This window comes from Bactrocera oleae, chromosome 2 (genome assembly GCF_042242935.1).
Source record: "Bactrocera oleae isolate idBacOlea1 chromosome 2, idBacOlea1, whole genome shotgun sequence".
Lineage (NCBI taxonomy): Eukaryota > Metazoa > Arthropoda > Insecta > Diptera > Tephritidae > Bactrocera > Bactrocera oleae.
In genome coordinates this window covers 75,397,764-75,410,309 of record NC_091536.1, presented here as the reverse complement: position 1 = coordinate 75,410,309, position 12,546 = coordinate 75,397,764, and the positions used below count along the sequence as shown (strand labels likewise).

General features: G+C 37.3%; 1 protein-coding gene across 1 annotated transcript; it reads left to right on the top strand.

Annotated features, from left to right (window-relative positions):
* Nucleotides 1-552: 552 nt before the first annotated feature.
* On the top strand, nucleotides 553-8,966 carry LOC106618590 (putative polypeptide N-acetylgalactosaminyltransferase 13). The gene is made up of 8 exons (XM_070105689.1): nucleotides 553-1,087; nucleotides 1,418-1,593; nucleotides 1,706-1,878; nucleotides 2,089-2,692; nucleotides 3,985-4,066; nucleotides 5,442-5,596; nucleotides 7,831-8,013; nucleotides 8,210-8,966. The coding sequence occupies exons 1-8, from the start codon at nucleotides 944-946 to the stop codon at nucleotides 8,688-8,690; spliced, it is 1,998 nt and encodes a 665-aa protein (XP_069961790.1). The 5' UTR covers nucleotides 553-943; the 3' UTR covers nucleotides 8,691-8,966.
* Nucleotides 8,967-12,546: the final 3,580 nt, after the last annotated feature.

Sequence of the window (12,546 nt, the reverse complement as noted above, 5' to 3'; positions counted from 1 at the left end):
TATTCGACTGTAAATATGTCAAATAACAAGAATTTCGAAAGTTTTTTAGTTGTATTTTAATTCTTTGTAATTTGTATGGCTTGAAAGTATTAACGCTTTACTTAAAGTGTTTGTTTTCGTGTTGGCAACTCTGCCTAGTTTAAGTCGTCACAGTCGGTTTATTTAGCGCTTGGCTAATACAACTATTCGATAATGTTTGCAATGTTGTCAAATTGTCATTTATCTTATAAACATATGTTTATATAGATATGCGCGTATATATTATACTAACACACACGCATGTCGTGGCGCTGCCAATATCTTATCGCCGTTGTCAAAGCGCTCACTGTTAACGCCAAGCGCACAACCTATCTGCTAAGCGCTGTCATTGCGTCAGTTGCCTTTGGTCAAACGCGTGACTAACGACAAATGAAAAACTGGCGCCGGCAAACGGTGAACTGCATTGTGACGGGTGCACAGACGGGTGATAATTTCCAAACATATCAACTTGTTTACACACACAATACCGGTTTGGCAAATAGCGGAGCGTAAGTAGCGAACAGCGTAGCGGAGTGTTGTGCAAATGGAAATTATTTGAAAAAAAAAAAATTAAATGCAAATAAAAAAACACGAAAATACAATGGCAAACAAAACAGTTGACAAAGATTACAAAAAAAAAACTAATTTTAGTTTAACATTAAATAAATAAGTGGAAAATAAAGAACTGTAAATCGAACTAGATAATTTATGAGCGCAGCGCGCCGCAGCGTAAGCGCTATGGGGCGTCTACTCGAAGGCGAATTGAAGTCAGTTGTTGAGTTGCGATAATATTGGCAAGTGATCGACGCAGCGTTGAGCGGCTGACGAGCGTTTGCTTTTTCATAGCAAATATTAATAATAATAATCAGATCTGAGTGCGCGCGCGAAGTATTATTTGTGGTTGGTGGCCGAAAATGTGTGCGTGATGAAGTTGCAGAAACGATGCTGGCATTGGCGCGTACTGCTGCTGCCCTTAGCGCTGCTGCTGTTCACTTGCATCTTCAGCTACGTGCAATTCGTCGAGCATGAGTATGCAGACCTGCAAGCTGAACGCTACGAACAGGCGCAAGTGAATATTAAATAAGAACAAATTTTGAAAAATTTGGAAAAAAAATACAAATTAAATTTGAATAAAATTTTGAAACATTAATCAAAAAATTAAAAAAAAAAACTGTTGTAGTATTATTTAAAAAATTGTAAATAAAAATCAATAATAAAAAATACACTATTGGATCGATAAAACAAAAATTTTTTTTAAATATTTAAAAATGTTATGACATAAAATTTTACAACAACAATGCAAAAATTCTATAATCTTCTTGTGACTTATGATTTAATTCCCCACATCAGCGCTCTAGCTATTTTTGATGCATTAAACGTGTGCTTCTCTCACCTGCAGGTGCTGCCTGTTGCCGCGGAGAGCGCGCTTAGCGACTACGTAATAGCGGTGCGTGAATTCCTGGCTGCGGCGCCGACAGAAACGCTAACGGCGCCGTGGGAATTTTATCATTACAATGCGGCACGTAGCGTTGCGATTGGCGCCTTGCGCGCGTTACCCGATACACGGGACGCTAGGTGCGTATACACTTTGCAAATTTACATTTGCAAATTTTTCTACAAATGTACTAAAAAAAAATTCTACTAAGCAACCGTCATTTGTGGATGCAACGCTTCCGCTTCATTACAGCTGCACAGCGCGTCCCTTCCATCTGCCGACGCAACGTGCGGGCGTTTCCATCATCATCGCGTTTCACAATGAGGCACGTTCAGCGCTCTTGCGTACCGTAATGACATTGTATCACCGCACTCCGCAGCGCTATCTGCACGAGCTGATACTGATCGATGACTGCAGCGCGGATGGTGCGTATACACCATGGCTGTACATGCAAATGAACGCACATGCGGCGTTGCTCCATTTTTGATTGAAATCACGCGCACACATTTGCATGCTTACTTGACATATCTAATGCAAAAATAGACAATACTTAATGGAATTTTTTCACTGCTTTTTATTTCTTCTTCTTTTTTTTCTTTATTCCCTTTTGCTATGTCTGCGCGCTGCCGGCTTAGTTGATCTGCTGCCGGCTATGCTTAACCTTCAGCTACCGCCATTTATGCGTAATTTTTCATCTTCGTCACCGCCAATGACGACCGCAAACTATGCTAGCTTACATCCTTCGGCAAATTCGAGCGACAGCGCGCCCACTTCACAGCCGCAAGTTACAATTAAGAGTGCGCGTAATACGCAACGATTGGGCGTGATTGTATCACGTAATCGTGGCGCTCGTCTTGCCACCGGCGATTATTTACTCTTCCTCGACAGTCATTGTGAGGTTAATGTAGGCTGGCTAGAGCCATTGCTGGAGCGTTTGGCTATAGGCGCGGCAGCCGTCAGCCCTGTGTTGGATAGCATTAATGCGGAATCATTGGAGTATACGGCGAGTTCGAAGTATCTCATGGGTGGTTTCGATTGGAATTTACACTTTCATTGGATACCGCGACCGCAATCAACGCAATCACAGTCACAGCGTGGCGACAAATACAAGCAGCAGCAACAACAGCAGCAAGCATTCGCAGAATCTTTAAACGGGCATGCCGCATTCAGTTGGGCGCGCAGAAGATTTAACGAGGCGCGCTCGCAACACAACACAAATACCGCCGCAACGGCATTCAAGTAATTCACCCACACCACTTTACATTTGGTTTTGTTTTGTTTATTTATTGTACTTTAACGTGAAATACTGTCATTGAATCTGCTTGTATCACATTTCGTTGGAAAAGTCATGAATGTTATGTATTTATTATTTCTTGAGAATTCAATTTCGTCTCACTTCTAAAGAGTATTCTTTGTGCATTGCAATACTGTGCCTAGAAAAAGGCCGACTTTGTTCTTCTTTTACCGAGTGTTAGTCGCAAATGATTTTGTTCTTTAAAAATTGAAACAGTAAAACACCTTAGCTCTAGTCCTTCTGCAGGCTACTTTTTGCATATTCTGAACTAATCAGATATGAATGAGCATAACAGCTGAGTAGCAACGGCTTTGATATGTATTTTGACCTTATTATTTTGCCATTAATTGTAGTCCAAAATAAAGTTTGAAAATTCTTTCAGTACCGCCTTATAACTGCCAAACCTTATGACAAGTCAAACCAAGAAAAGAAGATCTGAAAACATTTAAATTTTGAATGCCAATAGTGCTGCAGCTGGCTTCCGATTGCTTTCAGGAAACTCATAATATAAAATTTTACTTTGAATCAACCACCATTGAGTTCCCTATTGATTTATTGAAGAATTATTATTGAAGGTATTATTTGCTTATGCTGTAGAATCAATGGCAGGGGAAAGTCAACACTTAAAGTGTAATCAATCTTTTTTATCATATCTCCAAAAGAAGCTACTATATACTTGTACTTGTATGTTCTTCATTATTAATTTGTAAGCAATATTATCTCAACCAGTAACAGTCATGTGTAAAGCGGTATATCAGAAATATACTAAGTTCCTATAGGCATACGATAGAAGAGACTGTAGAAACATGGTTGGAATGGAATGCTCACTGTCTATTGGCAATACACGGCTTCAGAGTGAAGCTGAGAGTTCGAGTAGAGTGCAGAAAATGTCGGAGCAAGGCACTAGGAAAACAATGGGGCATCTTTTGTGTGCATATTCTGCATTGGCAAGGGAACAATTTATGCATTTGCGGACCGCACCGTATGAAAGACCTATCATTGGTGAGGCTAGAGAAACTTTTGAAACTCGCATCAAGCGCTGCCACTCTGAAGGATGATTACTTCTTTTGGACGTTACTGCAGCTAGTATCGCTAAGGACAAAAACTGATCTATGCTTATCTTATTTGCCTACCAGACTAATATTGGCTAACCATATTTTCATAATGAAGATAATATTTATTTAATTACAATTGAATTTTTTCTTCTAAGTATTACTAACGATTCAAAGCATTCCAGAAGCCCTACTTTTGCTGGTGGAATATTTATGATCTCTCGGGAATGGTTTAATAAATTAAATGGCTTCAACCCACTACTGCAGGTAAGGAAATTTGACAGTGAGTATAGTAGGTGGTCAATTTTGTAGCTAAGTATTGCCGTTAGAGATATGGCATTCTATATAAGAGTTCTTCACATCATTAAATTTTTTTTAAATTAAATCCGTTCTTTAAAAGGTTTGAGGAACCTAAAACGATCCTCCAAAACCATCTAAAGACAGTTCTGGTTTCCAATTATTGTTCAAATCTGGTTTCATTTCCCGAAGAGAAAATATTTCGGTCATACAATTTATCAGATTCTCTATCTGCGTTACCTAAATTTCAAGCTTCGGACTCCGAGCCAAATAGGTTTCGGTAAATTTAATGAAACAAATGCTAGATATATTTACTGAGGTATTATATGCTCACCGAGTGTTACCAATTTTTAAGACATAACTAAAATGTTTTCAGTTTTTATAATTTAAAGTTACGAGTTGCTAAATTCGAGAGTATATTTATACTCTCGCAATTTGTTGAATCTCTGAGTTTTATTAAGATATCTCCGAATATATACGGTATAAAGTCCAAGGTCTTCAAAGAACTCATCAGCAATGAATACTTTATGAATATAAAAAATTGTAATGAAATCCAGAGATTAAAGTTCAAAAAGAAAAAGTCGAGCTTGAAACAAAGTCTCTTATAAATTAAATGTTCGTAAACAAAATAATCTCAAATAATACTCTAAAAAAATTAATATTTATAATTGCTTAACTACCAAATACACAACTGAAACAAGTACTCTTTGGTTGTTGCTCTTTTGTTGCTTAGTAGTTGTCAAGACTGACAACTTTTTCTGTATTTATACTAGATCCAGTAGTGATAAGAGTAATTGGCCAGTTGAGATTGGGCTGCTTTTGTTTTATTAAGCCTTGAAATATAGCGAATCGAACAAGCAACTGGCATAATATTACATAGACTGGCATAACCAGCGTGAGATGGTAAATCAGGTATAATAACGCATCTACATACTCTCTTGTGAAATACGCAACTGGATAGATTTTTTCTGGCTTTGCGTGGCCTCAAAAATAGAGAGTAGAAGAGTATTTGATTCATTTCGATTATAACTTTGACATGAACAATTATAGTTAATATATGTATGTAATATTGGCTTATAAATGTTATATATTATATTCCAAACCCTTTGTGGAGCTCCATATTTCACGCTATATATAATATATAGGAAAATTTATAGAAAAAGACATACTGAAGAATTTTGAAAAAATGAAAATAAATTAAATCGTTTCAACTCTTCCACTAATTTACACACCCACAACTGCAACTGAGTGTCCAAATGTGCCACACAAACAATATCACATATACACACATACACAGATATTTCATTTTCATATGATCTTTTACTATTTTCATTCATCTTTATAGACTTGGGGTGGCGAGTCCATTGAATTCTCCATTAAATTGTGGCTTTGTGGCGGACAAATCGAGATTGTGCCATGCAGCCGGGTCGGGCATATTTTTCGCAAACAGCATCCATTTCATTTTCCCAATGGCAGCGATAGCCAGACAACATATCTCAGGTAAGCCTCGTGACCCCAAGAGTATAACCTACATTGGGGAGACGTAGCCACGGCAGCGGGTTGTTAAAGATACGCCTGCAATGCTTAGATGTGTGTGTGTGTGTGTCTGAGCTGGAAATGTAGATACATAGCCTGAGGGTACATATGCCAGTACTTGTGTATGTGAAGCTGTTTTTAAATTAAGAGTTTTAAGGTTACCAATTTTTTTTTTGGAGAAATTTCAAAATATAATTTGCTTCTTGAAAAATTATTTGTTGCAGTATTTTCTGTTTATTATTATTTATTTTTATACTCTCGCAACCTGTTGCTACAGAGTATAATAGTTTTGTTCACCTAACGGTTGTTTGTATCACCTAAAACTAATCGAATTAGATATAGGGTTATATATATATAAATGATCAGGATGAAGAGACGAATTGAAATCCGGGTGACTGTCTGTCCGTCCGTCCGTCCGCGCAAGCTCTAACTTGAGGAAAAATTATGAAACTTGGTAGACATGTTTCTTGGTACCGTGAGACGGTTGGTATTGCAGATGGGCGTTATCGGACCACTGCCACGCCCACAAAACGCCATTAATCAAAAACAAATAACTTGCCATAACTAAGCTCCGCAATAAGATACAAGACTGCTATTTGGTACACAGGATCACATTAGGGAGGGGCATCTGCAGTTAGAACTTTTTTTTAAAAAAGTGGGCGTGGTCCCGCCTCTAATAGGTTTAATGTGCATATCTCCTAAACCGCTAATGCTATAATAACAAAATTCACTAGAAGCAAATGTTTTTAGCACTTCTATTGACGGTGTGAAAATAGTTGAAATCGGGTGGCAACTCCGCCCACTCCCCATATAACGGTACTGTTAAAAACTACTAAAAGCGCGATAAATCAAGCACTAAACACGCCAGAGACATTAAATTTTATCTCTGAGATGGTATAAATTGGCTTTATAGGAACCGCGTTCAAAATTAGTCAGTGGGCGTGGCACAGCCCACTTTTAGGTGAAAACCCATATCTTGAGATCTGCTCAATTGATTTCAACCAAATTCGGTGCAAAACGTTCTTTTCATATTTCTATGTCATAGTGCGAAAATGGGTGAAATCGGAGTACAACCACGCTTACTTCCCATGTAACACCATTTTCAATTCCATCTGATTCTTTCACTTTCCACTATGCAAATCAGGTAACAATGATTATATCGGGGTAAAACTTTGCGTGAATAATGCAATTAAAGTATTCCACCTTGCGGCCAAGTCTAAATCGAACCAAAACTGTTTAAGCCCCTAAGTACTAAATATGTGGACCTCAGTGCCTATAGTTGACCTTCTACCAAAAATATCAGTCAATCCACAAAGAAATCTCAAACGAGTATACCATTTGACTTTGCGAGAGTATAAAATGTTCGGTTACATCCGAACTCATCCCTTCCTTACTTGTTCTATATGTGTTTCACAAATTTAAAGTGAAGAGTTGCTAAGTTTGGGAGCAGCTGAATATTTTATACTCTCGCAGTTTGTTAGAATAGAATAGAGGCTAGGGGAACTATTGCCTGGACTTTAACGATTTTTGACACAAGGGTTCATTATTATTGGTAAAAGACGTTCTGTGAGTGAATGAAATATACGGTATAAAGTCAAAAATCTTTATATTTGATATGGAGGGGTTGTAGCTTGTGGCAATTCTGACCGGATTTTACCGATATTTCACACCAAAGCGTATTATTATCAAGAAAGTATGCTCTCTGAACTTAATTAATATATCTCACAGATAGACCAATATTTTCGCTATTCAGTACCTGAGGGCTGGGAAATATATAGTCCGTTTTTTAAAGCAGATAGTGTACCTTGTAAGCACCATTTGAGCAAAGTGTTGTTTCGATGTCTTCATTCGCGCTTGATTTATATACAGTAAACTAAAACAATCGGATGGAATTAAAAATTGTGTTAAATGGAAAGTGGGCATGGTTATAGTTCGAGTTCGCCTATTTTCACATTGTAAATTAAGAATGATAATGCTTTATACCAAATTAATAAAACATTTATGTACAAAATTTATAAAACATTTATCCTCTCGTCATTCTGATATTTTTATCTATATAACATTATATCGATCTGGATTAGTTTTAGATGTTACAACCAACCCTTAGATTAAGAAAGTTATTATACTCTGTACAAAATATTGGGAGAATATACCAAATAAAGTTTGTTCTTTCAATTATTTCTCTTTTTTTCTTACAGAAATTCAAAAATCATTGCCGAATCCTGGTTTGACGCCTACAAATATTTCTTCTACGCCTCCAAACCGGCGGCCAAGCATATACCCCTCAGCAGCAACGACACAGAGCAAAGCCATCAGTTGAGGCTCGCTCTCAATTGCCAGCCATTCTCTTGGTATTTGCAGAATGTTTTCCCGCAACTCAAGTACGTAAGCCAAACGCTTTCAGTCAGCATGTATTTCCCACCCAGATGACTAGCATACTGTTTCCCTTTTTCAAAAAAAAAAAAAAGTTCTTTACAAATTTCTTTCTAAGCTCACTCCAATGTACATTTCTGTGTGTGTGCTTATAGCAGTGCGTATGGATTTGTAAACACATTTTTTGTTTTCCACTACTTTCAGACTGCCCAATGATGAGTTCATCGCATTTGGCGCACTAAGCTCCGGCGAGCTTTGCCTGCATATCGCCAATTATGCCACCAGTCAGCTACGTATGACTAGCTGCTTCCAAAATGACGTTACTCACTGGTATCTGCACCGACACAATTCTCAATTGCAAGCGAGTTCCGGTACGTGTCTCCACGTAGTCGCCGATGTGCCAATGCGCGCGACGAAGCTGAGAAACTCAACGCGTTCGACGCATTTTCGTGTTGTGCTGCGGCCATGCGTCGATCAGGAAGTCGGCGAGCGCGGACATAATCAGCGCGCGAATCAAAAACAGACACCGAATCAACGTTGGTTGCGACGCGGTGGCTTGTTGGTGCACCAACAGACGCAGTTATGTCTCGATAATCCGCTAAGCGATGTGGTTGTCGTCAGTCATTGCCGCAATGCCGCGCCGTCACAGCTGTTTCGCTTCGCCATGGAACTGCAGCGACTGTAATGGCAATAACAAGGCGAGATACTGTGTGCCCGTATTTTGGCATGATTCTCCACACTGTGGGAGGGTAGGTGTGTTGTATACGCAATTTGCGGTTTGCCGGATTTGTAAGATAGAAATCAAATATGGCAACACTGCCATAACTGTAGGTACTAAAGAGTAACTGTAATGTATCTCAGACTTTTTTCAGCAGCTGCTTAATTTAGAACCCTATTATAAGATATTTAAGTTCAATTTAAATTAAGTGTTTAATAACAATAAAACGAATTATTTATTGAATTCAAAGTATGCTCTCTACACAATTGCATTTCTTATTTGTATATAATGAATGCTGGGACTAAATCAGTGTTATCTAGTAAGGAGACTATTCTTGCTCTCTAAGTACCGAATTTAGGGTTAAGTAAATTCTCATTGATCTCCAATTGCTGAATGTTGCATTTTAAGCTAGTTTTATTGCTATTTATATAGTGAATTCCAGCGACTATTTCATCCTTATGGCTCCATAGTTCTTAGGGCTAATGCTAGCTTTGGAAAATGTTAGTTACCAAAACTGATTGAAAATACTCTTTCTATACAAAATATCTTCCTGGCAGTAGTATGTAATGATGATGGGTGAGAGTTTGGCAGAAAATTGGCAATACTATAAGCTAGTGTTTCAAATCTGTGTTGTTACTGTACTCTTAACCGTCTTTAATACTGCACATAGAAGGATAACACAAAAGCGCTAAAGGATTGGTAAATTTCAAAGTTATTAACCTACAGGTACTAGCTGCCGACGTATACATCAAGTTAAGACTATATTGAGAATTCTTCTCAATGCCTTCCGAGCCTTTATTTCTCAATTCAAAATAATCCATTAACCCAAAGTGTGTAGCGTTTAATTATCCGCATATGAAGCCTTGAACCTGAAGCTTAGAAATCTTATCATTTAACACGATTCTTGCAGAGGAAGTATGAGATCATTTCATATATTTTACCGCTTATAGTTTTTGATCGCTCTGTGTCTAACCTTTAGCATCAATTTTCGCCTTGCTCTTGCCCTGAACAATCCCTGCATAACCTAAGTTTTTTCAGCGACTGTGAAACTTCACTTAAATTGTTTACTAAATCTTTAATAATTTTTAATTGTGGGCAAAATTATGACCAAAGCGTTCTTTAGTTTAGAAAGCTCGCGACAATTCATAAGGTCAACTCTTTCCATCTAATTCGACCTACTGATCCCACTTAAAAGCAATGCGATGCTGAGGAGTGTATATATTTTTCGGTGACTTGCAGTGAATAGGAGCCGCGATCTTAGTTCAACAAAAACACACTGCAGCATGTTTTCTATCAGCTGGAAAATATGCTTTCCAAAACTAATACATCTAGTGGTATTACTTAATAAGTGCGGGTTGTTTAAATTATATAAGGTTTTTGGGGATATTCATCTTTTGTTTCCGTCCAAAATGTCTTTAAATTTGGTTGAGAAAATGGTGCTTATAAACTTTGATATGTGTCTACAAAAATTTAAAGAATATCGAGCTTAAAAATTACTGTTTACTTGTCAGCTCTAAATTCACACTATTAGGATCCTTTTAGCTGGTTAGCGATCGGATAAAAGCTAGTACGCTTTTCCACGCTATGGGTTGGCTTTTCATCCAATTATAAAAGTTGAATCTTTTTATATTCGCTTCGACTTCGTTTTCGACATTCCTTTACCCACTGCAAGCTCGAGTCAGGTCTAGTCAGGTTAAAATATTTTATATTGAGGTTATGCTGGTCCTTCCCATAGCCGGGAGTTTTTATAATGACTATAGAACTCATAAAGTGTAGTTATCATTACGCGAACGCCAATATCTCGTATTTCATCAAGTTATCTCAGTATTGTTTTTTTTTTTTTAAAGAAATTTGTTACATGACGAACAGGGTTGATGCCATATCAGACTATTAATCGTGCCAATTCAAAACCATGAATAATTTTTTACCTAAATATACGTTTGGCGATTAACAAGCGATAAAGCGAGAAAATCTCATCTAAATGCTCTTCAAACATTTAAAATCCGCTCTAATATCCAATTTAAACTCTTCATCATCTACATTACCAGAAATGCTCACTTGATGAGCACACTTTCCGCCGCAACAACGACCATTACCATAATATTCACTCATTTCTTAGTCCAACAAGTCAAATTTCAAGGATCATCGACAGTCTGATAGCCGTTTCTGCACGAGGCAATTTATTATGTGGGCTCATCTGCGGCAAACAGCCGCTTCAAGCAGCGCTTGCAAAGCAACCACAGAGTCACAAGGCACCTAACCAACATTTCAACAGCAGCTGCATATGTGTATGTGAATATATGCATTGGGGAAAAACGCTTGAGGTTGAACCATCTCGATTTCGGCAAAGTTTCGCAACTTACGCAAACTTGTTCTAGTTAAAAGACATTGTCAAAATGCTATCACCGAAATTTAACCAAGCTTGCGGTAACCCCTTCACTTTGGATAGCATTGTGTAAGGAGAATGCTTGTTGTTGTTGTTTTTGTTTTTGTCTTTCTCAACCAAGTGCTCAGTCGAGACAATTGCGAGAATGAATGAAAATGTTAATGATGTGTGAAATTATTTGGTTAGTTTATGAAAATGATACGGTTAGCAGAAGAATGTCAGAGCACACAGAGAAGGAGAGAGACACTGAGAGATACTTAGAGGCAAGTAGTCGCTTAGGTTTAGTGCGGAACTGAATAGATCCTCAAACCTTTTTTAGGTGAGCGAGTATTTTTATTTCGTTTGCTTCCTACAATACCTTTCTTCTCTCTTTCACTCTCTCTATATATATAATACATACTTACATAAAATAAATACATATACCCACGCCAGTAGTTGTCTACTCCATTTGTTTTTTGGTTACAAATTTACATATAAGTTTTCCAGATTACTGAACGGTTACTTGGTAACTTGAAGTCTTTCGGTGATAACCTATAAATAACCAATAAGTTTGCTCTGCCATTGTTCTATTTATATTTCAGCACTTTTTTTGTGCTTTCTTCTCACACTTCCTAGTCTAGTGCAGCTTTTTGATTTATTCTTTCGGGAAGTGTGATACATTTGCAATGACATGTCAATTATGCTGTGCTTCATTGCGTGCAATTTCATCGGCACATAGCGACAGCGAAAATTACCTTACATCGGATATATACACATGTACATATGTATATACACACGCGTTGCTCTGAAGGCACTCAGTGAAAGATTGAGTGCTGAAAGGTTAAAATATGACAATTGTGCATTATATAGACATTATTACAGTTGGTTGCACGTCATTATTCACGTTTAATTTGCGTGAGTACAAGTATAAGAGTATTTTTGGCTTAAGTGAATTACAAGATGTTTCTATACAAATATTAGATAACTTGTGTAGGTGAGATTTAGTTTTGGGAGAAAAAAGATACTAGGTAATCAAAAGCGTTAAAATATGTCTGTATATATACTTGTATACTTTTGTTACAATTTAAGAGACATAAAGATATCGCTTTGACTTCGTAATCCAAATTGTAGATGTAAGATCTAACTGCTGAAATGTGAGATCTCTGAAACCGTATTAAAAGGCCCAGTGACGTTGTTATCAAGTGTAAAACATTTTTTTACCTAAAAGTGATAAATGCCTCTAAAACCCATAATAAAATTTCTAACATGATATAAAAAAGCAATAATCAAAACATATAATTTCCTGTTTCTACATATATATGTAGTTCTTACTCTTTTAATCTCGTTTGGGCACCAGAAGCGTCTAAATACTCCTTTTAAGAGAAGCAGTAATCGTGTAAACTCATAGAATATTGTATTTCTTATCGTATTTCTAAGAACCTTAGAAAGATGTACTTT

Bases quoted from the DNA above. Each gene is read 5' to 3' on its own strand.
- LOC106618590 (XM_070105689.1), top strand. From the start codon at position 944: ATGAAGTTGCAGAAACGATGCTGGCATTGGCGCGTACTGCTGCTGCCC. The intron at 1,879-2,088 runs GTGCGTATACAC...CTGCCGGCTTAG, and splicing joins CGATGACTGCAGCGCGGATG to TTGATCTGCTGCCGGCTATG. The intron at 5,597-7,830 runs GTAAGCCTCGTG...TTTTTCTTACAG, and splicing joins AGCCAGACAACATATCTCAG to AAATTCAAAAATCATTGCCG.